The sequence below is a fragment of the Dermochelys coriacea genome, chromosome 10 (genome assembly GCF_009764565.3).
Source record: "Dermochelys coriacea isolate rDerCor1 chromosome 10, rDerCor1.pri.v4, whole genome shotgun sequence".
Classification (NCBI taxonomy): Eukaryota; Metazoa; Chordata; order Testudines; family Dermochelyidae; genus Dermochelys; species Dermochelys coriacea.
Window position 1 is genome coordinate 4,205,289 of NC_050077.1, and position 25,854 is coordinate 4,231,142.

Consider the following 25,854-nt stretch of genomic DNA (forward strand, 5'->3'; position numbering starts at 1 on the left):
ATGCACAGGAAGTGCCGTGTGATACCTTATAACTGTAGCAATTACACCTGTTACCCTGTCTCTGAAGAGAAAGCCAAAGGGTATCTGAGCTACCTGGCTGTGCTGGGAAATGCATAGTGAAGGCAGGAATCTATGAAGCCTGGGAATACCCCGGTCAGAAGGGTGAGAGAGATGCAGGTCTCCACCCAGAAAAGCAACGGCTGGGAAGTGGGTGTCCTGGCTGGGCCACTGAGGGAAATAGGCAAAATAGGGAAAGAGGCAGCTGCCCTGGACTGTGACAGATTAATCTGGAGAAGTTTAAAAAAACGTAACTGAATTTTAGAGCTTGCACGGTGTGTTGTACAGCTCAGCTCACCGGCCGCCACTGGCACGTTTGATGCCCAAGACCTGTTAGAGCACAAGTGGCTATGACAGTCTTTGATCTGTGGGATGACAGAGGCTGCAAACTCCTGTGCAATGAAGCACTTTTTTCAGTCTCTGCTGTGCGAGACCTGTTTGTACCGATGCTGGTTATGAAAGCAACTAACTGCCTGCTGTTTACCTGGGAGTGTCTGGGGTGGAGGGAGTGGGGTGTCTGGGTGCAGTACTACATGTTTTTTAAAAAAAAATGTTTTGGGCAGCAATCATTTTAGAAAAGCGGAGCCAGAGAATACACAAACATGGTTTAAAAAAAAATATCTGGAGCCAAATTTTTCAAGAATCACCAATAATCACACCCACCCTACCATGGGGGCAGCTGGGCAATCAAACCCATTGACTATGCTGTTTTGCATGTGTCAAAGTTGTCAGCTGCACACGGTTTCTATCTTTCCTTGCAAAGGCTGAGCCCAGGTGTTTGCATATGTGTGCAGAAGTGAAGTTCAAGCCTCTTTAAGAACGCAGCCCCATTGTGGCTTTTGTAGTTTGGTTCTAGTCCTATATAACAGATAATCAAGGCTAAGTTTTTGTCACAGATATTTTTAGTGAAAGTCATGGAGAGGTCACAGGAAATAAATAAAAATTCACGGCAGCCTGTGACCTGTCCCTGACTGTCACTAAAAATATCCCTGACAAAAGGGGTAGGTAGGTTCAGCACCCACTGCTGCTGAAGCTCCCAGGTCCCCCACGGATGCAGTGCATGGGGCTGGGCTGCTGAGGGGTGCTCTCCCCAGGCAGCTGGTAGTGGAAGGGTTCCCCAGCCACTCGCTGTGGCTGCAGCTGGGCAACTGTGGGGAGTCCTTGCTGCAGCTGGGCAGATGCAGGGGGTCTGCCGACAGCCTGCTGTGGCTGGCCAGCTGCTGGGGAGTTCCCTCACCTGCTCACTGCAGCTGGGCAGCTGTGGGGTCCCCCCCCAGGTTGGCGGCTGGAAGCTGGAAGGGCGGGGCTGGCTGGGAGCTCCAGCCCCAGGGCAGAAAATGTCATGGAGGTCAGTGGAAGTTACAGATTCCATGACATAAATGTAGTGTTACTGATAATGAATAGGAGATCCCATTGTACGGTGGCACTGAAGAAACAAGTGCCTAGGGACCAAGATGATGGGTCCACATAGGGTTTGCAGATCTGCCATGTAAGATCATGGAAGAGTCTCCCAAGAAAGGAGGTTAAATCCCCTTCATGTAGGATAGAGCTTCACAAACTTTTTTTTTCATGAGGTGACCCCACTTTAATCATCGCATGGACAACTCCCCTCCCCTTGGTGATCTCATGAATCTCTTGCCTCCATACTGGTGACCTCATGGATCACCTCACTTCCCACCGGTCACCTGTTGGGTCACCTCGTCTTCCATTAGTCACTTCATGGTTCACAGAGTCTCCCAATGGTGATCTTGTGGACCCCTCCCCTCCCGGTGATCATCTCACCTCCCTTCCCACCACTGGCCTCATGGATCACTTCACCTACCATTGTTGGCTGAACAACATGCCTGTAGTGACGACAAAAGTTGCTTACAAGGAAAAATCATACTGGATAAATGAATTCCTGGGTTTCCTTTAATGTGATTTAGCAGCTGAAAACCAAAAGACCAGTCAGTTCTGAACAGACCACCAGCAAATTCTCTGAGCACCACCAGTGGTTCATGAACAAGCTTTTGGAAACCTCTGATTTAGGTCATTTAGAAATACCTTGGATGAAGCACTACAAGGGACATTCCTGCCCTGGCCCTCAAGAGGATGGAGTAGACTGTGTAACAGGTCCGAGCTATCTCTGATTTCTAGGATCTCACTAAGTTCCACACCCCACTGATCTCACAACTACTCTTGCTTAACAGGCTTGACACAGTAGCTCTAGTTTGGGGAAATTCAGCTGAAGTTTTGCCCAGGACGGGACTGAAGACCCAGGCTCTAACCGTGGAATTCTTTAATCTACACTGGACCCTGTGCTTACACTTTCGTCAGCTAAACCCAGAGCAGCTTCTCTGCTGGCTTTAGCGGAGTGACTCCGGATTCACACCCATGTAAGTGAGATCCAAGCTTAGCCTGATGACTGCTGTTCCACACTCTGCCTCTAGACTCCCACTTCTTGTCAACGTTCTGGGCGCTCAGATGCCCCGATGCTCACCATCCACGGTGATTATTACTATTTGCTTGCACACAATAAAAGCAGCTGCCAGCCAGGGCAAAGCACGCTGGTGCTGCTGGATGGTTTCAAATCTCTCACTGTTACTTGACGCTGTGTTCCTCGCAAACCTTATGTCCGCATGACCTGCATTTAAGGGGTTTGTTTAGGAGGCACAAAGTGGCTTATTTTTCACTGTAAGAGTTCATGGGGGGGGGGAGATCTCTCCCCAGGAAAAGTTAAGCTCTTTGCCATCCATACCCAGAAAACACCAAAAGGGCCAAATGGGGTAATTTACACCCATTGCCATCTACAGAGCTACATCCCCAAGCCTTCAGCTGCTCCTCTTAGCAAAATGTCTTTTCACATGATCCTTGTGCACTGGATTGCAACAAATGTACACCAGTATAAAGACTTGGAACCAACCCTGCGGCTTTCCCCCAGGAGTAGGCTTGGAAGGATAAGATTTTTATCAGTAATTACGTGAGTGAACGTCAATTTCACTGTAAACACAGGAACCAACAAAACAATATTTCCATCAATAATAATCGAAATGTACAGATAGGCCAAGTCAGGAAAAACGCTGCTTGAGAACTTATTAAAGCTGGCTTTCAGGATATTTACTTTTGTATTGTTTGACGTGTCATATTTGTTTTAACAGTGACAAAGCTTTAGCTTTTTGAACCTCAACATCTATCGTCATTAAATAATTGTCCCATTCCTCCTTCCCCCGTAATTTTCCCAAACGGAACATTTCAATCAATTACAAATGGAAAGAAATGCACAAAAATAAACATCAATATTATCTGTTCAAATGATAAGACATTAAAAATCAAATTCTGCCAGGCCTATCTGAGTGACTCCCTTGGAAATCAATGGGAATTGTGCATGCAGGGCTGCGGGATCGGACCGGTCAGTGATAGAAACCCAATGATTACACAGGTTACTAAAGAAGTCAATGGAGTTACATCTAAGGAGACCGGTGTAAGCGAGGGAAGAATGAGGCCTTGAATCAGAAGGACAGCATTTTACACACACCTTGCACAGAGTAAATGACCGTACAGGGATGGTGAAGGGTCAGCCCTTGACACTGAGATTTTCAAAGTAGCCTAAGGTATTTATCTGGATGCTCAGTTGCCCCTCAAATGAATGGACCCTAGGCATCTAAATCCCTTAAGAAGCATTGTAACTCTCAGCCTCTCTAAGCATTGTACACTAGCTTTCTGATGTAATAGAAATAGAATCTTTATGGTATATTTCCAGCTACCATGAGTACACAATATTCCCTCCCACACCTCTCTGGAGTGTTCTACCTGGCACTTTTCATTCTTAACAACAGACACTGATGGTGATGTGACAATGCACTGACAGGTGCTTTCATTTGGGATCAGACAGTTGCAAGCTCCCTGGTGCTGGAAAAATCACCCTCAGACTTTTAAAAACATGAGGGTTGGAAATCCAGAACCTCAGGCCAAATGCAACTTCCAGATGGGCTGAGCTTAGGATGCTCCCATTGGCTCAATAGATCCAGTTACCTCCTACAGCTCTTGTGCCTGGTCCCGCTCCCATTTAGGTCATTAAGACTTTGCCTTTGATTATGGGAGAAAGGTCTGGCACCGTAAGTTTTTCCAGCAAAGGACCCAGCTACAATAAACACCACAGCCCCTGCTCCTGGAGTCAGGTGATTATATCAGAATCTCAAAAAGAAAAGGAGTACTTGTGGCACCTTAGAGACTAACAAATTTATTAGAGCATAAGCTTTCGTGAGCTACAGCTCACTTCATCGGATGCATTTGGTGGAAAAAACAGAGGAGAGATTTATATACACACACACAGAGAACATGAAACAATGGGTTTATCATACACACTGTAAGGAGAGTGATCACTTAAGATAAGCCATCACCAACAGCGGGGGGGGGGGGGGGGGAAGGAGGAAAACCTTTCATGGTGACAAGCAAGGTAGGCTAATTCCAGCAGTTAACAAGAATATCAGAGGAACAGTGGGGGGTGGGGTGGGAGGGAGAAATACCATGGGGAAATAGTTTTACTTTGTGTAATGACTCATCCATTCCCAGTCTCTATTCAAGCCTAAGTTAATTGTATCCAGTTTGCAAATTAATTCCAATTCAGCAGTCTCTCGTTGGAGTCTGTTTTTGAAGCTTTTTTGTTGAAGTATAGCCACTCTTAGGTCTGTGATCGAGTGACCAGAGAGATTGAAGTGTTCTCCAACTGGTTTTTGAATGTTATAATTCTTGACGTCTGATTTGTGTCCATTCATTCTTTTACGTAGAGACTGTCCAGTTTGGCGAATGTACATGGCAGAGGGGCATTGCTGGCACATGATGGCATATATCACATTGGTAGATGCGCAGGTGAACGAGCCTCTGATAGTGTGGCTGATGTGATTAGGCCCTATGATGGTATCCCCTGAATAGATATGTGGACAGAGTTGGCAACGGGCTTTGTTGCAAGGATAGGTTCCTGGGTTAGTGGTTCTGTTGTGTGGTGTGTGGTTGCTGGTGAGTATTAGCTTCAGATTGGGGGGCTGTCTGTAAGCAAGGACTGGTCTGTCTCCCAAGATCTGAGAGAGCGATGGCTCGTCCTTCAGGATAGGTTGTAGATCCTTGAGGATGCGTTGGAGAGGTTTTAGTTGGGGGCTGAAGGTGATGGCTAGTGGCGTTCTGTTGTTTTCTTTGTTGGGCCTGTCCTGTAGTAGGTGACTTCTGGGTACTCTTCTGGCTCTGTCAATCTGTTTCTTCACTTCAGCAGGTGGGTATTGTAGTTGTAGGAATGCATGATAGAGATCTTGTAGGTGTTTGTCTCTGTCTGAGGGGTTGGAGCAAATGTGGTTATATCGTAGCGCTTGGCTGTAGACAATGGATCGAGTGGTATGATCTGGATGGAAGCTAGAGGCATGTAGGTAGGAATAGCGGTCAGTAGGTTTCCGATATAGGGTGGTGGTTCTGTGACCATCGCTTATTAGCACCGTAGTGTCCAGGAAGTGGATCTCTTGTGTGGACTGGTCCAGGCTGAGGTTGATGGTGGGATGGAAATTGTTGAAATCATGGTGGAATTCCTCAAGAGCTTCTTTTCCATGGGTCCAGATGATGAAGATGTCATCAATGTAGCGCAAGTAGAGTAGGGGCATTAGGGGACGAGAGCTGAGGAAGCGTTGTTCTAAATCAGCCATAAAAATGTTGGCATACTGTGGGGCCATGCGGGTACCCATCGCGGTGCCGCTGATTTGAAGGTATACATTGTCACCAAATGTGAAATAGTTATGGGTCAGGACAAAGTCACAAAGTTCTGCCACCAGGTTAGCCGTGACAGTATCGGGGATACTGTTCCTGACGGTTTGTAGTCCATCTTTGTGTGGAAGGTTGGTGTAGAGGGCTTCTACATCCATAGTGGCTAGGATGGTGCTTTTAGGAAGATCACCAATGGACTGTAGTTTCCTCAGGAAATCGGTGGTGTCTCGAAGATAGCTGGGAGTGCTGGTAACGAAGGGCCTGAGGAGGGAGTCTACATAGCCAGACAATCCTGCTATCAGGGTGCCAATGCCTGAGATGATGGGGCGTCCAGGATTTCCAGGTTTATGGATCTTGGGTAGCAGATAGAATACCCCAGGTCGGGGCTCCAGGGGTGTGTCTGTGCGGATTTGTTCTTGTGCTTTTTCAGGGAGTTTCTTGAGCAAATGCTGTAGTTTCTTTTGGTAACTCTCAGTGGGATCAGAGGGTAATGGCTTGTAGAAAGTGGTGTTGGAGAGCTGCCTAGTAGCCTCTTGTTCATACTCCGACCTATTCATGATGACGACAGCACCTCCTTTGTCAGCCTTTTTGATTATGATGTCAGAGTTGTTTCTGAGGCTGTGGATGGCACTGTGTTCTGCATGGCTGAGGTTATGGGGTAAGCGATGCTGCTTTTCCACAATTTCAGCTCGTGCACGTCGGCGGAAGCAGTCTATGTAGAAATCCAGGCTGCTGTTTCGACCTTCAGGAGGAGTCCACCCAGAATCCTTCTTTTTGTAGTGTTGGCAGGAAGGTCTCTGTGGGTTAATATGTTGGTCAGAGGTGTGTTGGAAATATTCCTTGAGTCTGAGACGTCGAAAATAGGATTCTAGGTCACCACAGAACTGTATCATGTTCGTGGGGGTGGAGGGGCAAAAGGAGAGGCCCCGAGGCAGCTCTCGTCCCCTAATACCCCTACTCTACTTGCGCTACATTGATGACATCTTCATCATCTGGACCCACAGAAAAGAAGCTCTTGAGGAATTCCACCATGATTTCAACAATTTCCATCCCACCATCAACCTCAGCCTAGACCAGTCCACACAAGAGATCCACTTCCTGGACACTACGGTGCTAATAAGCGATGGTCACATAACCACCACCCTATATCGGAAACCTACTGACCGCTATTCCTACCTACATGCCTCTAGCTTTCATCCAGATCATACCACTCGATCCATTGTCTACAGCCAAGCGCTACGATATAACCGCATTTGCTCCAACCCCTCAGACAGAGACAAACACCTACAAGATCTCTATCATGCATTCCTACAACTACAATACCCACCTGCTGAAGTGAAGAAACAGATTGACAGAGCCAGAAGAGTACCCAGAAGTCACCTACTACAGGACAGGCCCAACAAAGAAAACAACAGAACGCCACTAGCCATCACCTTCAGCCCCCAACTAAAACCTCTCCAACGCATCCTCAAGGATCTACAACCTATCCTGAAGGACGAGCCATCGCTCTCTCAGATCTTGGGAGACAGACCAGTCCTTGCTTACAGACAGCCCCCCAATCTGAAGCTAATACTCACCAGCAACCACACACCACACAACAGAACCACTAACCCAGGAACCTATCCTTGCAACAAAGCCCGTTGCCAACTCTGTCCACATATCTATTCAGGGGATACCATCATAGGGCCTAATCACATCAGCCACACTATCAGAGGCTCGTTCACCTGCGCATCTACCAATGTGATATATGCCATCATGTGCCAGCAATGCCCCTCTGCCATGTACATTGGCCAAACTGGACAGTGTCTACGTAAAAGAATGAATGGACACAAATCAGACGACAAGAATTATAACATTCAAAAACCAGTTGGAGAACACTTCAATCTCTCTGGTCACTCGATCACAGACCTAAGAGTGGCTATACTTCAACAAAAAAGCTTCAAAAACAGACTCCAACGAGAGACTGCTGAATTGGAATTAATTTGCAAACTGGATACAATTAACTTAGGCTTGAATAGAGACTGGGAATGGATGAGTCATTACACAAAGTAAAACTATTTCCCCATATTTCTCCCTCCCACCCCACCCCCCACTGTTCCTCTGATATTCTTGTTAACTGCTGGAATTAGCCTACCTGCTTGTCACCATGAAAGGTTTTCCTCCTTCCCCCCCCCTGCTGTTGGTGATGGCTTATCTTAAGTGATCACTCTCCTTACAGTGTGTATGATAAACCCATTGTTTCATGTTCTCTGTGTGTGTATATAAATCTCTCCTCTGTTTTTTCCACCAAATGCATCCGATGAAGTGAGCTGTAGCTCACGAAAGCTTATGCTCTAATAAATTTGTTAGTCTCTAAGGTGCCACAAGTACTCCTTTTCTTTTTGCGAATACAGACTAACACGGCTGCTACTCTGAAACCTATCAGAATCTCAGTTTGTATTAAAAAAAAAAGTAAGTCTCTATCCCTCAAGGTTGTGGGGGCGGGGGGAGAAGCTTGAAAGTATGACCTGGGCTAACTGACCCAGAGACATCTGCCTGAGTCTGCAGAGAGCCTGAAACAATAGCTCTGAAAAGAGTGAACTTCCCAATGTGTCTCAAAAGAGAATTAACTCCTAGATCCATTGCTCCAAGGGGGCCTCACCAATTCCACCTAGCAGAGGGCTGTGAATGGCAGGGGCAGAATGCAGTGAGCATGGCCCATCCACCCAAGCAGATAGACTCTGACTGCTGAGCTAATTACAGGGACCCTCTTGCTGCCACCCTTACTGCTTCAGAGGGTAGGGAGTCCTGTTGTCCCAGCCGGAGGGAGAAAATGGGACCCCATACTGCTGCCCTTGTCACTTCAATTGAGGGGGCAGAGCAAAGGGGGGGCCCCTATATCTTGGTGTGCCTAGTGCCTCGGATTGCCTTAATCCAGCCCTGGGCAACCTCCACTGCCCACGAAGCCCAGCTGATGGCATACCTGAAAACCCCAGGTCCAGCAGGACAACCCGTTTCCGGTCCTTCACGCTGCTGATCTGCTGGAAGTAGAGGTCAATGACAAAGAAGAAGATACAGGCGAAGAAGGCAATGATGCCGATGGCGATGCTGTAGTTGCAGGCATCCTCGTTCTTTTTGAAGACGCACCTGAGTTCTGCCTCCTTGCCCTCGTTGACGTAGCCCTCATTGACGATGGAGCCAAACACCACAATGGAGAAGACCTGGGAAGGGAAAAGCACAACTGGCAGCTGTTTACACTGAACTCTGTTTTCTAACAGCGAGATAATTGGACTCAGTCTTTCATTTGATTCCAGGGCAATGTGGCACTCATTAGAGGGATCCCTACATTTCCCTGGTTGGTGGCTTAAAAACAACGGGACTCCTCCATAACAATGATTTCATCTTTGCTTTGCAGTAAGTTGGTTTGCAAAGCATTTTAGGGGATGTTCTTCTCGATCCACACCAGGCAGAGGGAGAATAGACCACCCAGGTCAAAGCATTGCTCTCAGCTGTCAGACTGCACTCAATAAACTGCCTTGAGTCACTAGGAACTGGAGAGAAATGAAGTTACAGAGAATAATTGAATTGCCAAACACATTGCTCCTGAAAAAGCCTAAATGAGCAGGGTGAAGATGAGAGAGGAGCAGACAGGGAAAGCCCAAGGGAAGTTCAGCTGCTGCCAGGAAGGAGAGTCATGGTCATGCCCTAAGTGAAGGACCGGTCAATGTTATGCTAAGCACTGCTGGGGCTGGAGACCGCACGGGGATAAATCTGTATCTGGAGACCGGGCTTGCAACCAGCTGAGGGACAAAAGTGAGACAGGTTTGCTAGCCTCCCTCTGGTACCTAATGGCGTGGTTTGCAAAGCCGCTGGGGGATTGGCAGGTGCTGCTTGGGAAGGGCCCTGGAACAGGATATTAGGGGTGTGGCAGGTCAGGACTGAAGTGGGACAGCAGAGCTTCTGGGTGGAAGGGAGAGCTTGCTCAGATCTACCAGGATCAGACTCCTTTGCAATGACCTTCACTGAGGAATTACTTTAAAAAAAGCCATTTCTCCTGCTGTCCAACAGGAGTGGTCAAGTAACTGCCCTTCCCCTTCTCAGCAGACACATTAGGGTCACTGCAGGGCTCTCAAGGACACAGCTGATTTCTTGTATGGGGATAGTGCACATAAGGGGGAACAGAACCAGCAAAGAGGCCTATGCACCACTTAAGTCTCACACTCAGTCCACAGGCCTCGTGCTGCCCTTCTGCATGGGGTGAATTTAACTCAATGGGCTCAGGGTTGGATCTCTGCAAGATGGGGTAGGACGTGGCTGGATAGGGTCTGGGGATGGAGCCAGAATTGGCTACTTTACCAGGCATGACTCGCTTTGAACCTGCCGGATTCCCGCATTCTTCCCCACTGACATCAGTACTGCTCATTGCTGCATTCACTTCTGCATTTTCTGGCTCCAGACCTTCCACCTAGAACAGTGGGAGGCAGGTACTGCCAGATAATCAATGGCTCCTCCAGGAGTCACGCTCCCGTCCCAGAAGACAACTGGGGCCCGGGAGAGTAGTGCAGAAACCCCTGTCCCTGTGCAGATGCCTGGAATCCCTGCAGATTCCAGGCCACATGCCTTGTCCTGGCAGGCAGGAAAGCATTGTGGCCTAAGTGTGTAGCAAGCCATGTGCATGTGGACACCACTGGTAACCTCTGCCTGCTGCATGATAGGGTTACACAGCACGAAACCAAAGTGACAAGGGATATCCATGGGACCGACTCCATTACAAGGCACTTCAGAGCCTCGCCTGTCTTTGCCTAGACAGCACTGCACTGTGGTTTTGATTTCAATGCTGCCAGTGGGTAGCAAAGCAAGGCCTGCCAGTGCCCTTCGTTCAAGCTGTTAATCTCTAATCTTGTCTCATCACTGCCAATGCACAGGATCTTTGTCTGTTTCAGTGCCCTGGTGGCTCATAAGGATGCAGCAGGAGGCAGAGACAGAGAGCTTAACTTGAGAGCAAAGGCAACTCCAGGGCTCCTGGTATGTCGTGGCTCAAACTCCCTAGCTTCTAAGAGGGCAACTAGTGATGCTGAAGCTGTTGGCCTGGAGGTCTCGTGGCCTTTCTGGTAGCAATGACACATTATAAAGTAGTTGACAGACAGAGAGAATGACCACAACCATGGTCGTGATAATATTGTGCCCCCTTGACCACTTCACCTGCACTCCGGCCCCTAATCCATGACTGATCTGACACTCCAAACCTTGCAGCAGCTTTCAAATAGCCATCCTTCTCCAACAAATCAATCCTCCTACCACAAATCCTATTCTGTTCTGTCCAGGATCTCACACTGCGCTCTGGGTTGCAACATCTGAGCACCTGCCAGTTATGGACTAAGTGACAGGACTAACATCTGTAACGTGGTTGGTTGGTTGGTTGGTTTGCTGTTGTGTGACACTGTCCCATCGCAACATTCAGTTCTGTCCCACTGACTCACAACCCCTTGGAGACACACATTTGGTAGCCTGTGCAGCAGGCTAGAAGAAATTAATAAGGGTCCAATCCTGCAGCGAATATTCTCAGGAGTCAATGGGGCTACTAATGTGAGGAAAGATAGCTTATCTCCATTTACTGGGGAAATACTCACATTGTTACCCACTCATATGTTCTAGGCGCATGTGACACCATTTGTAAACCCAGCAACAGACGACAACCCATCCTAACCCCTCCCCCTCTGACCATTTTCCACCCCAATAATTATAATCCCAATTTTCAAGTGTCTGGGCAAACAAGACAAGCCTCGCGATTTGAATCAAGGTTACAGGATCGGGTCCTAAAGTTGGGCCAAAGCCAGCAGTCCTTTCTCAGGATTGTGCCAGTGGAAATCAGGTCTAACTCCACTGCAGCCAATGCAGTTCCAGCAGAGCAAAACGGGGGAAAATGAGAACAAAATCAGGCCTTTACTTATTAGCCAACTGCCTAGAGAACCCCGGTGACTGTTTTAAATATAGTGCGGTAAAGTCACATATACAATACTCGAAGTGGCAGCTAACTCTTGGTAAGTGTCATTTCAGCTGAGCAATGGCCAGTGGACCTTTCCTTAGTCAGCTTTAGACAGCATTCCACCCACCTCCCTCTATTCCCACCTCACAAGAGGACTCTTTCCTGGATGTGCTTTAAACTGGGACAGAACTTGTTCTTTCAGAAGCTCGTCACAAATGCGAGCATCTCGTTAGCAGGCAGGTCTCAGAAGGTCTCCATAATCTCCCCCAAACTGGAGGTGACAGCAGAGAGGTGGGTCTGAAGCCATCCCAGCAGCTTGTGCAGGGGAGTGACGTGATAACATCAGTGGATTTCTTCCTAAAGAAGGTGAAAGTTGAAATAAACAATGGCCAGTGCCAGCAAAAATCATCTCCTGAGAAAGGGCACTATTCACACATACGGTAGTGCCCTGAACTTTCATGGGTGCTTTGCCCCTGACGTCCATGAACATAGGATCAAGCCCTGGATGTGCAGGCTAGTAGTGGACATGAAGAGTGCACTAGACCATCCCATTCCCCTTGCTTCAAATGGATCAGAACCCCAGCTTCCCTGCTGTGGAAATGGGGCTGGTGGACTGGTTTTGATTTTTAAATTAATTAATCTCAGAGCTCAATCAATGGTGGCAGGTTCATTTAACCACCCGCGCTTTAAATTCAGGACACACACAGCAACCATGGCCTGTTTGCCTCGGGTGTGTGCCGCTCCCCATGGCGTCCCAAGGGGACGTCGTGTCATTTATGTCCTGGCAACTGTGTCAGGATGCAGAGGTGCAGCGTGATGATGCTTTGTGGAAATGTAGCCATGATGCTGAGGGTAACGGCCATCGCATCATGCCTCAGTGTTGTGACACAACGAAGTCTGGTGAGATTTTGGTACCCAGGAATGCGAGCAGTCCCATTCCTGGATAATCCAGCCCTGACCCTACAGGACCTGCCTTCACAGCCTCTATCCATCTGTCTGGATGAGATGCTTTCCATACCCTGTGAGACCTACAGGAGATGGACATACAGGTTCCAGGCTGCCTGCTTTTCAGATGACCTGGTGGCCCCTGTGAGGCTGGTCAAAACTCTCTCCAAGCCCCAGCAACGATAGGCCAAAGAGCTGATGCTTTCGATAGCAGGTAAATAACTGAAGGCTCAGGCCAAAGAACATCAGAGGCATGACAGTTACCCCTTGCAGAGAGGTGACTGAGTTATCATCCCCCTAACAACCCAGGCACAAAGCTTCCTCCTTGTGCTTCTGCACAGATCTGGAAGTCCATCTCACACTCTCCTCCATAAGCTCCGTGGCGACAGGGAAACGTGGCGTGAACCCTTGTTCTTCAGCTCCTCTCACAATGCTCCACCCCAACATGCGCTCCATCTCCCTCACAACTCCTGCTCCAGCCCCCTGAGCGAATGAGACTCCTCACACCACTGTCAACCCTGCCTCCCCATTGCTCGCCCCAGGGCTCCTGTCCTCTTGGGCCTGATCTACCGATGAGACCAAGTTCTCCCGTGGCTGGTCCCCAGCTGGCTGGAGATGAGGAATCACCAAGAGTGGAAGCTGAGAGCACAAGAACCCCCGTGCCCCCAAACAATGATTCAGCTTCCTCAAATCACATCCTCCTGGGAAGGCAAGAGTTAAAATCAGAGGTGGAATTGTGAACTTTGGATCTGGGTCTCAATCCTCAGCACATTTGGGGTGTTTGGTTCAACCCACAGCACAGATCATAAGAACAGCCATACTGGGTCAGACTAATGGTTCATCTAACCAAGTATCCTGTCTTCCAACAGTGGCCAATGCCAGGTGCCCCAGAGGGAATGAACAGAACAGGGAATCATCAAATGATCCATTCCCTGTTGCTCATTCCCAGCTTCTGGCAAACAGAGGCTAGGGACACCATCCCTGCCAATCCTGGCTAATAGCCATTGATGGACCAATCCACCATGAACTTATCTAGTTCTTTTTTGAACCCTGTTATAGTTTTGGCCTTCATAACATCCTCTGGCAAGGAGTTTCATAGGTTGACTGTGCGTTGTATGAAAAAATAGATAACAGCTAGCTGCATAATACACATGCAGATTCTCAACCCCTCAAAACCTGGGGGTGGTTGGGCCTGCAGTTTTGGCTTGGGCTATAAACCAGCGGGACCTCCTTGCCCTTCCTTGTTCTCTTCCGTTCTCCGTCACGTGTGAAATGATCAGATCCTGTTCCCTGAGCTTTCCCTGCTCAATCAATCTCCACTGCTCCCCGCGCCAACCGCAGCCCTACCTTGACTCTGAGCATCAGCCTTAAGGTCTATTGAATCCTACCTCATTCGCTTTTGCTTGCACGTACTGCCCAGGAGTACTGCACGTACTCCTTTGTGGAGCACTCCGTTGTCACAGCGCGATGGGAACACCACCACGCAAAACAGAAATATGCTGCGTTGAAAGAAAATCCCCAACAATCATAATTCTTGCTCCACACTGGCAACAGCTATAATCTCAGCAGTTGTAAAAATCTGTTCATAAATAATGTAAAGTTGTTGTTTGCCTTCAGAAATACCAGCAGCATTTAAAAAACAGGCCCTGACAAAAATAATGTTAGCCTGGACAGCATGAATAATTGAGAACATCTGATTTCATAAGATTATTTTGCTGGCAGGTCAGCGGATAGCGCTGTGTGCCTAGCATTTCACTTTACTGTCTTACTCAGTCCTTCTAGGAATAACAACCTGGATTTCTCCTTCATGCTATTAACTGTCTAATCATAGCTCCTGGAGTTTTAGTATGTCACGAATTGTCTGCTTAAAATGAGGCATGCCTGCTCAGCGTATAATATGCCCAGTGCACAACTATGTAAGCAAGCTGTCATGAACTTTTAGAGCCACAGTCCTGGTACGAGGGCAGGGAAATGAGGACTTCCTCCAGCACTTGAGACATGCAGCTATCGCACTGCAACTGAGCATGCTGGAGTGTATTATTACTGGACTTTAAAAGGGCCTCTGGTCAAATCCAACCCAACATGCAGCTATAGGGCTGATCCAGCATCAACAGAAAGATCCCTAATGGGCACTGGACTGGAATCTTAGAAGCTAATGGGTAAAATTTTCAGACATGCCAAAGTGACTTGGGAGCCCAAGGCTTATGCTGCTAAGTACCTAAGTCACTTCTGAAGATGTAGGTTTCTAAGTCACTTAGGTGCTTCTGGAAATTTTGCCCAAGATCATTTAAAAAAAATTCACCGATTTACTTTAAATTCCAGTGGCAATGTGGGGTTTTTTTAAAAACAAATAAACCTCTCCTGCAGCCTTTGTGACTCAGACATTGCACCATTAGGATAGCGCATGAGAATGGGTCTGAATATCTCACTATACACCAAAGGGACACTGACTGATGATGAATGTATCACTGTCAGAGGGGAAAGGGATCCAAAAGAAGTAAATTCCATTTTTAAAACCCTTCCGGTTTCAGCCATCTCAGGATGTGGCCAATAACGCTGGGGAGGAGATCTGTTTTTTTTAAAATATAAGAGTTTTCACCAAACTGTCCCACCAAAATAAGATAATACTAACAATTCAGGGCTACTTTCACCATTTGGTTAATGAGTTCTTACCAGCGTGGCCTCCTAATTACAGTTTGAATTCCTCATGAGCTTGCCTGCAGGGGACAGCTGATTAGCACCTCACCTTTATGATTATTATTATTTGTGTTATGATAGCACATCTCTATCTACCAGAATATCTGAACACCTCACAACTTTTAACATATTTATCCTCATGCCCCCACCTCCACCCCAGGAGGGAGGTATTATTATCCCTATGGTACAGATGGGGAGAGACTAAGGCTCAGATCCTCAAAGGTATTTACGGCACCAAAGTCCCACTGAAATCAGTGGCAGTTACATGCCTAAATACCTTTGAGGATCTGGGCCTATGTGATTTGTACACTTGGAAATCTGTGGTGGAGCAGGCAGGCCCCAAATGAATTCAGGACCTCCCTGGGGTAGATGCTGTATATTCAGGCAGTAAGAGTCAGTCACTAGCCAGGAGAGCTGATAGTCTCACAGATAAGAGGTGAGAGGGGAAATGCCCAAGACTACCCAGCAATCCAGTGAGAGAGTCAGGAATGGAACCCAGCCCTCCTGACCCCCAGTGCGGCGTCCTATTCACTAGACCACATTGCCTCTCCACTTACAAGTACTAAATTCACTCCCTGAGGCTCCCCAAGGATGACGGGGCTGTGAGACAGCACAATCCCCCTGGGAGAGCCCTCACCGGCGCCCTCCCACCGACACGCTTGCCACATCTGGCTGCAAACCTGGGGCGCGTGGAGTGGAGGGGTTGGAGGCCGAGTTCTGGGGGAAAGGGGTTGTGCTGTGCTCTGAAACCCACTCACTTTCCATCGGGGGTGCCTAGTCATGGGGCCTCTGGGCCTTGGCGCCGTGGAGCTGACGTTCAGTCCCATGGCCCCCACTGTGAATCCAGGGCTCTGCCACGAGCCCCAGCTTCATGAGCAGAGAGGCTCAGGAGTGACTTGCAAGCAACCAGAAGAAGCGAGCTGACTGAATGCTGCTTGCAGCTGCTACCACCCCTCAGATGGCCCAGATGGCATGGCTTTGGTGGGCCTCAGGCCAGTACCCAGAATACCAGTGCCCTCCTCACTGAAACCTCCTGCCCGAGTGGCACTAATTGGCATCCATGTTGGCCAGGCATGGCCGATGAGCATGTTGTTATCATTTAGGATTTATATCCAGTGCCATCAGTGAGCAGGGTGCTGAACAGAGAAAAAAGACACTGGGTATCATTCTGTGCCATGCCCCTTGGGTTTAGCACTGGTGAAAGGGGCTGGATCAATGGCCTATAAGACTGGAGGCCTTCATTTTCCTTCAAACCATGGACAGACAGCAGGGACAGAGGCAGGGCAAGCTTCCCTCCACACCATCCGCTGCCCCAGGGTCTGTTCTGCCTGCAAAGGGGAGAGGGGTTCAGGATTCATGGCCTAGAGTTCATCCCTGCCACAGTCCTTGCACACTACTGGCCACGAGAGAAGGCCAAGAACTAACAGGGCCATAGAGTCCAAGCCTCCCCCCACACCATTTTGAAGGGCTTTTTCCAAGTCACAGCTGAGCGTGCACTTTGCTGGCCGGGCAGCACCTATTTTGCAGGACTTCAACTTCCAGGGATGGCAACCTCTGCAAAATCCAACGTATGGAAGAACAGGCTGCCTGTGTTAAAGCAGATGGCAAGCACCAGCCCTAACATCTGTGACCAGCACCTACTCAACCAATCCCCGGCAGTCTCGCTGCTGCCCTCCATGCTAGTCACATGGATGGATGGTTTATGGAGACAATCAGGCACAGATGAGGCTACTCTCCAACATCATCCATTCAGCTCCTTTCTTCCTATCTATGTCAAGATTCCATAAGTGACTGCGTATCTTCAGGGTTACCTTGTGCAGGGATGTGCACTGAGCACCAGCAGTGAAGGACAGGAAGGCTGCAGCAGTGTTTCAGGCATCAGAAGTGACACTCCCTGCATGCCAGCTCAGTCAGCAATTGCCCAGGAATCCAAGCCGCTCCTGGGTGTTACTCATTTCATGCTAGGGAACGTGGACAGCGCCTTGTAGGGGGCACGTGCAGTTTCCTCTCATATGGCTAAAAAAACAAATTCAAGTGTATGCATCTGAAAGCTATGCTCCAAAAGCAGAGCTGGCTGAAATGTTCTCATCAAAACCGTTTTTGTTGGTTTTTTTCAACCAAAACCAAAATTCTTCACAGAAAAACTTCATTCGGGTTGAAAATGTACACTGAAATTCGAGGTAAAACAGTTCGGGGCTTGTTAAAACGTTTTATCAAAATCATTTTTGAAAATCAAAATTTTTTTCATTTTCCAGCTACTGGTTGAAAAAGTTTTTGAAAAAACCCCATCACCATCACGTGATTAAAAACAAATAAACAAAGGAAAATCCCCCAGAAAACAACTGGCCTTTCCCAAGCAGCTCAATCCAACAGCCGCTTTGCCCACAGTGATCATCAGAGAATTATCACAACCATGCGGAGAAAAAATAAAAAGTCTGAGATTTTCCAAAGTGCCAGGTGATTATCAAGGGTCCAACTTGAGACACCATCAAGGCCCTGCTTTCCAGAGAACAGATGCTCAGCACTTTCTGGTTGGATACCCGAAATCACTAGTCATTTTGGAAAAATGGTGGCCTAAATTCTCCCCACTTCTGGCTTTCAGAGTGCACCCTGCTGTGCATGACTGTAAACTCCTGGGGGCACGGACTGTCTTTCCTTTGGTTTATTGGGCAGTGCCAAGCACCCTGCTTGTGACTGGCACAAATAATAGCTACCCTAATTAATATAATACCTATCATCTTGGGAGAGGCCCTGCCCACACCACAGAGAGCTTCCATATCCCAAATGGCCATGTAGCCAGTGCACCCATTCAGCTGCCAATAGCCAAGGTGAAAAGAACACTGGGATACTTAGCCCATGGATGTGTCTGCTGGGTGAATTAGCATGTATCCATTCTTCTACAGGGCTTTTGCATCCTCCATGTGCTTTTACACACATTCATTGGCCCTCGGTCCCTTAGCTGGTTAGGTATTATCCCCAATTTCCAGATGGGGAAATGGAAACAGAGGGGGACAAAGTCTGCTGTCAGTGGTGCAATTCAACCACATGCAGAGAGCCAGTACAAAGCCTATGACCTCTGCACAGGGGTGAACTCTGTCCCGTAGCACCACTGGGCAGATTTTTGCTGAGGTTAAATTACTTACCCAAGGATACAGTGACACTGGTCACAGAAGTGGGACTCGAGCGCAGGAGCTCCTGGCTTCCAGACTTGTGCTCAGGTCGCTCACCCCTGACTCCTAACATTCAGTATTAATCACAACAGATAGAGGTGGAGTCCTGCCTAGTGCAGATCTGATTGCAGACCCCATTCGTTTATTCCCCAGTATTCAACTGTGCTCCACATGAATGGCAGGGGATGGGAGCCGGGAGATTTTTCTTCCCTGTTCTTGTCCCATGAGACACAAACTTCAGAGGAGCGAGAGTGGCGCACCCACAGGGGGAAGAGGACGAGGGGTGATAATTCATAAAGCAAACACACTAGCCCTGGAACCCATTAAGCTGTACAGAGTCTGCCTGCGTGCACGTGGCTAATACAACTCAGGCTGCACTAATGCCACAGACACTTAGCTGTGTAATGAGGGCTGGTTGCCTGGTACCCCAATGTAAAGTCACTGCACATACGTCATGGGGAGTATGGTGGGAATCTTGGTAGCGACACCAGGGGCTTTGGGGTAACAGAGGATGCTGGGCCTGGGCAGTGGGCATGGAAGCTTTGGGGTAACAGAGGATGCTGGATCTGGACAGCTCCCCTGGGGAATTCTGGGTATCAGAGAGTGCAAGGCTGGGGCTGGCAGCCGTTCAGAAGTTTCATTAGCATTCACAGTGCCAATGCCTCACAACCCAGCTGTGCATTTCTGACATTTCCTGGCCCAAACTCATGTTTTCCTTTCCTGCCCCACTAGCCGTTCTACACAGGGCCCCCTCCCACAGACAGCTGCTCGCTCTGCTTGACCCTACAGTCGTACCCTGTGCTGTGCAGTAACTGGGCAACCCTTAATAACTCCAGGGGAGCTTGACAGAGTGCAGCTCCTAACAGGGCATGTGCTGGCCCCAGGTTAACAAGAAACACCAGAGATCTGCCTGTACCCCTCCCAGCACTGGAGGGGAGGCAGACGTGACTTGCCAAGCCTGGCGGGCATCCAGCTGAGAGGGCAGATTGTTAAAGGACCGCCCTGACAGGAGATTCAGTGAAGTCACTCAGCCAAAGCGAGTCTGTGGATGTTGAGAAGCTGTTTGGCAGCCCCCATTAGCTCACGTTCACTTCACCGCCTGCGCAGCCATTTACCGGCTGCAGATTGGCTCCAGACCTCGTGCCCCAATCCTGCCAGCTCTCACACACGAAGCAGAAGGGGACTGAGTCAGTAGCCAGATGGCAGAATTGTAGGAGAAATGCCGAGAGCTGTGGAAAGTGGTTGCTGATTCCATAGGTGGTGCTCTTCTCTCTGGGTTGGTACCAAACCAATGGCCCAGTAGCACTTGGTGATGGAGGTGCCATCCCTTGGGTGAGACATGAAGCTGGAAACCTACAATTGCCTCATCTACCCTAGGATTTCACCATGTTAGCACCTTTTCTCCAAGGGAGGCCAAGCCTTTAGAGTAGGGTTGTTAGCCGTCATGTCCCTGCCTGGTTCCAAGCTGAATAATACTCTGCAACCCAAAATTTTCCCTGTAGTTTTAGTGAAGCATAGTTATTCTCCACTTCCTGTTGTGTAGTTTTGCTAGGGATTCTTAGATACTTTGCATGTCCCACCCCAGAGGTGTCAGCAGTGGGTAAAGTCTCAGACATTATAAAAGTTTGTGATTAAGAACCTCACAATTTGAGTCCAACCAGTTACCAGGAAAATCCAGAGATGTTCAAGCTGCATCCCTGAAAGGTGGAAACTAAGAACATCAGTCATCTCAGGGGGGGATGATGCTTTAACTACTGCGGCATCCTATGCTGTCTGGGATGACGGGTACCAAAGATGACCGGTACCAGAGGGTGTTGCATTGTAACTCTCTCTTATGTGGGGAGGTGATTGTGCAAACTTGTTTTAAATCTTTGATAAATGACCTTGAACACCCAAAAAAACTGCAGTAAAGTCAATGTTGTGACACATACCCATTAACAGCAAGGAAATTCAGAGTTAAGATAGACATTCCACCCCAAACTGGTCCCACTGCAGCTAAGTACTGGGACACACCAACATTGCTGATCTCACACCCCCTGGGTGAAATTCACCCCAGCATAGAGAGCCAGCCCAAGGCTCCAGACCTCTAGCTTGGGAGTAAGTGGATTTAAGAGACATAAGCCTTGTGCTGACCTCCGCACCCTGTCCTGGCATGCAACACCATCTCTACACACAATCAATCAAATTCAGGATGGAGTGGGAGGAAGATGGAGCGCCTCCGCCACCCTGCCATTACCGTGGATCGCAGTGTTCTCTGAGCCAGGAACAATCGATACTCAAGTTGCAGCTGAGCCTGACGTCCTTCCTTAGCTTTTATTCAGTTCTCAGGAATGTTTTTATTCCAGCCGGGGGCTATGGCACCGGAGTAGGAACGAGGACCCCAGGGTTCTACTCCCAGCTCTGTCCCTGACCTGCTACGTGACCTCAGTCAAGTCACTGCTGTGCTCTGTGCCTCAGTTTTCCCATCTGTAAAATTGGCGATAAAGATGCCTAGCATCTTTCTAAAGCCCTTTGAGATCTGCGGAGGAAAAGGGCTCAGTACAGTTAGCTTTGCCACCAGCATTTCTTGCAAGCATCAATGACGCGGGTTGAGGAAGAGTCCAGGGGGAGAGGGGGCAAAGGTGACCCGGTGACCTTAAGTCAGTTTTGCATCCTGGGGACTGGAAGGGCCCCGAGCTAAATCAGAGGTGCCTTGGGAATACACCAGTTAGTAACAGCCTCTGAAGACCTTCCCATGGCTGGCACGGCCCAGTATATCCACTGCGAGGCGTGTTGTGGAGACTCCTCCTCCCTCTCCCAACACAGGCCCAGCCTCAGCATGTCTCCTGGGCCAGGACTTGTGAGGAGGAGGGGAAGAGCACAGAGCATATGGCAGGGGCGGGGAAGCCTCCCCCAGCCACTCCCAGCACAGTTCTAACCCCTGCAGGCCACTACAGTGGCCCAGAGGGGCCAGGGATGGTGCCAGAATCTGACCTTGGCTATCAACTCCTGCTCTGGAGCCCACTTATCCTTCCAAGAGCCATGCACAGAGGGCAACCTCCACGCTTGGCTATGCCCACGCCATGTGAGGAGGCCATCCGCCTCTGCAGCACCATCCCCTCCCCATTCCAGGCTCCCTGGAGAGGAGCCGGGAGGGGCTGGACTAGGCAGCAGACAGGGACACCTGGACCAACCACCCTCCCAAGTTCTGTGTAGACGCTAATGTCAACTAATTTCCCCGTGGCTTTGCCCTGCAGAGTGGGACTTGCACACAGGATGTGTCTCCATAGCAGCTGGAAGGAAGCTTGGGTAGAAATACCTGCACTAGCAGCGATTGAGCTAGTGACCTAAAATAGCAGCATGGCCATGCAGGAGGTGGCTTGAGCCAGCCACCCGAGTGCAGTGCTGTCTGAGGTACGCACTCGGGCAGCTAGCCCGGAGCTGCCGCGGCCAGGCTGCTATTTGTTCATTTGATGAGAGCTAGCATGTGCATGTCTACCCCAGATGGCAATGACTCCTCCCAGTGCGGCAAACGCTGGTGGGAAAGTGCTGGCAGGTGCAGTTCCTTCCTTCCCTCCTGGGAGCTAGAAGGAGGCAGGGAGCCTCAGGGAGCAGAATCCCCAAGGAGCTGCAGGGTTTCGGGCCATGTTCATCCTGTGGGGCTGGGGCCAACCCAGGAGCTCCCAATGGAACAGTCTGGGGAACACGCCGCAAAAGACTCTTTCCCTCTACCACCTCAGCAGCCTCCTCTCCTGGGAAGGGATGATCATACATGGACAACAATGCATTTAGGACATTCCTGGTTTGCATATATAGGGCCTGATCCTGAGAATTTTGCCTGTCTCAGGGCTGCCGGATGAGGCCCAGATTATATTATATTAGTGGAGAGAGACAAAATTTGTCTGCAGGGATTAAATGTAAAGCTAAATTCTGTCTACAAAGACACGTGTTCCAACCCCCAATGTCCTTGTGAGCCCTAGGCATGCATGTAAAGGCAGCGTTTAGACTTGGTATGTTTGCTATTATTAACTGATATATTCATTGCTCAGGTTCCCATCCCCATAGTATCAAGGCTCTGGTACAAAGATCAAAACGTGCACCATCTGTCCTTCAGGTGCTGTGAGTGTGGGGCTGTCTCCATGCATTTGTTGAGATTTCAAAAAAGAACTAGTCCAGATTATACTAGAAAGGCCTAGAATATTTCATTAAGAAAACCACCTCTCAGTTGCTGGCTCAGTTATGTGAACACTACCACAGAGGCCGAGGTGAGCAGACTGTGCATTTTGGGCACATTCCCACCACTGATTTTGTGTGTAAATCTTGCAGACAAATATGGTTGGGTCACTGGTGTGCTAAATCACTGCCCATCATGCTGACCAGTGCTGGCTCATTGTTTCCTTGTGCTCCCTATCAATCTGTCTCGCTCCACCTGCTGCCTCTTGCCTTACATTTAGATTGGAAGCTCTTTGGGGCAGGGACTCTCTCTTTGTTCTCTGTTCGTACAGCGCCTAACGCTAGTCCATGATTAGGGTGCCCAGGCGCTGCTGTAACACAAATAATAAATTATAATCATAACAATAAGAAAAGGAGTACTTGTGGCACCTTAGAGACTAACAAATTTATTAGAGCATAAGCTTTCGTGAGCTACAGCTCACTTCATCGGATGCATTTGGTGGAAAAAACAGAGGAGAGATTTGTATATAAATCTCTCCTCTGTTTTTTCCACCAAATGCATCCGATGAAGTGAGCTGTAGCTCACGAAAGCTTATGCTCTAATAAATTTGTTAGTCTCTAAGGTGCCACAAGTACTCCTTTTCTTTTTGCGAATACAGACTAACACGGCTGCTACTCTGAAACCTGAATCATAACAATAATAACAGAAAACGTGTCTGTGATTCTTGAGCTTGGAGTGGGGTTTTTTTCCAGTCATATCCTCAAACTCTTCCCTTGCAGAAGACCTGACCCAGCAAGGAGCAGAGCCCTTCTTGTAGGGTGCTGAGCACCCTCGATCACGTTCAGACAACACCTGATAGGAGATACCCAGCAAGACTGGGCCTTTGTAGGGATTCCACAGCACAGTTATCTAATGGGTCCGATCCTGCAAAGTGCTGGGCATTTCAGGATGAAATTCACCCCTTGCAGAGAGCCAACACAATGGCACTGGCCCTGGAGCCTATGCACCATTTCAGTTCCACTTAAACCCTGGTCTTAAGTGGTGCATTGTGCTGACATGCTGCACAGAGGTGATTTCACTCTTGGTTAGGTGCTGAGTGCCCTGAACTCAGACCCTTGGAGGATCAGGCCCCCTGTTACTCTCCTATTCCTCTTTATTGTTGCCATTTCTAGGGAAGTTCCCACCCCAGAATGGCTCAGGAGCATTTACAGGCAGGATGTGGAGTCTCAGAGATATTTTATGCGCTGCAAGATCTTTCAAGAGGGTCTATGGCTAAGAGTACAAAGCAAAGATTTGACTCCAGATCCTGGCACAGAAGAGGCTGTTAGCCGATGCAGACTGCAATATGTTTAAGGGTATGTCTAACCGGCTAATCAGCTCATGAACGGTTCACATTGATGAACACACGACCAATTCTTGCTAAATTTATGTTTTGTTATATGGCAACGATGTTGGCAAAAACTGACTGTCTATTCAAAGTTCCTAATCTAGTAACGCAATTTGAGCACATGTCAAGCAGACTGCATTTCCAACTAGTGCTGACAGGAAAAAGGGAATTTAGTAACAATTTAAGCTCAGATACAAGGGCATTTCTGTATAATTCAATTACCAGGAAGTTATATTTAAATTATGTAAAGTTCCACATGTAATCTACATAACAAGGAAGTACAGAATTAATACAGAAAAACCGGAAGTCCTAACCCAAACAATCACGAAGATCAGAAAAAATCTAGAGGTTAATATTCCACTAATAATACTTAGCATAAATATGGGGTTAAATGCTCAGCTGATGTAAACTAGGATTGCTGAAAACAGAACCCAGAACTTCTGAGTTGCAGTAGAATATCATAAGCACAAGACCATCCTTACCCTCCCCCCTGTCTTTGATTTAAAAAGTAAGGAGCCTTGTGAGTCAGTGGTGTCCTTGGAGACAATGGGAGCAATTTAACAGCTTGCTGAATTGGGCCAGGCTCTCCTTTGTTGTTGCTGTCTCATAGGAGGTGCCCAGCACTTCGTAGGATGGGGCTGGCCAGACCACCTTAAGGATCTAGCTAGAGGCTGATCTGGTGGCGCACCATCTGCAAGGATCTTTGTGGGATTTGCCATGATGATAATGACCCCAAGTGATCAGTCCAATCTGTTCAGCTTCAGTAGCACTCTTTGAATTACCAAGACTTACTCTGGTGAGTAAAGGTTTGCAGGCTCCAGCCCAAATCACTTAGAACAATTTTGTTTCCAAATGTTGTAAAAAACAAACCACCACCCAGTCAGAACCTTCCACTCCTGGCCTCCCACAACTCACCCTAAGCCTTATTTCTGGTTGCGTGATACTCCCTAGGAAGGGAGGACATGGACAACACATCCCAGCAGATCACTTAAGTACAGTGGCAAGAATAACGCTGGCACTATATTCTCCTTGTTTTGCTGCCCATCTGTTCTACTACCAGGCATGGGGTTTTTTTCCTACTAGACACATGTTGTACCAGGAGCACAAAGAGAAGTCAGCTCTGGCCTCTTTCTCCTTCTGGCAAAACAAAACAAACTTGAGCTAAGAATGAAGGGAAAGACAGCAACTTCTGTCATTCAAAGCATCATCTGCTTTCCTTAATACAGCAAAACCAGTAGAGAGATCTCTTCATTAGGGCCACAGGTCAGCAAAGCACTTAGGCACATGCTTAACTGCTTTGCTGAGTAGGGAGGGTTTGCTATAATCGGGCGTAGGCAACCTATTGTCAGAAAAGGCCACCCAAAGGCACTTTTCAGAAACTATAGAGACGGTTACAATGCTACTCCACCTCTGTTAAGCAACTGATTTTGGCCTGTCCTGTCTGGTTGCTTAACACAGGTTTCACTGTCAACAGTGTAGAGAAGGTTGCAAAAAAAACCCAAAACAAGCAAATTCACTGCAAAAGAAAGGTTTCAGAGTAGCAGCCGTGTTAGTCTGTATTCGCAAAAAGAAAAGGAGTACTTTGTGGCACCTTAGAGACTAACATCGGATGCATCCGATGAAGTGAGCTGTAGCTCACGAAAGCTTATGCTCTAATAAATTTGTTAGTCTCTAAGGTGCCACAAGTACTCCTTTTCTTACTGCAAAGGAAAGGCTTTCTATATTGAACCTGATAGCATAAACTAGAAATTAACTT

At 48.3% G+C, this 25,854-nt stretch overlaps 1 protein-coding gene across 1 annotated transcript in view; it reads right to left on the reverse strand.

The window, feature by feature from the left end:
* Nucleotides 1–25,854, reverse strand: part of SYNGR3 (synaptogyrin 3) — a 47,177-nt gene that overhangs the window by 16,018 nt on the left and 5,305 nt on the right. The window contains exon 2 of the mRNA XM_038418725.2: nt 8,744–8,981. Within this exon, the coding sequence (XP_038274653.1) occupies nt 8,744–8,981 (238 nt within the window). The remainder of the gene's footprint in view (nt 1–8,743; nt 8,982–25,854) is intronic.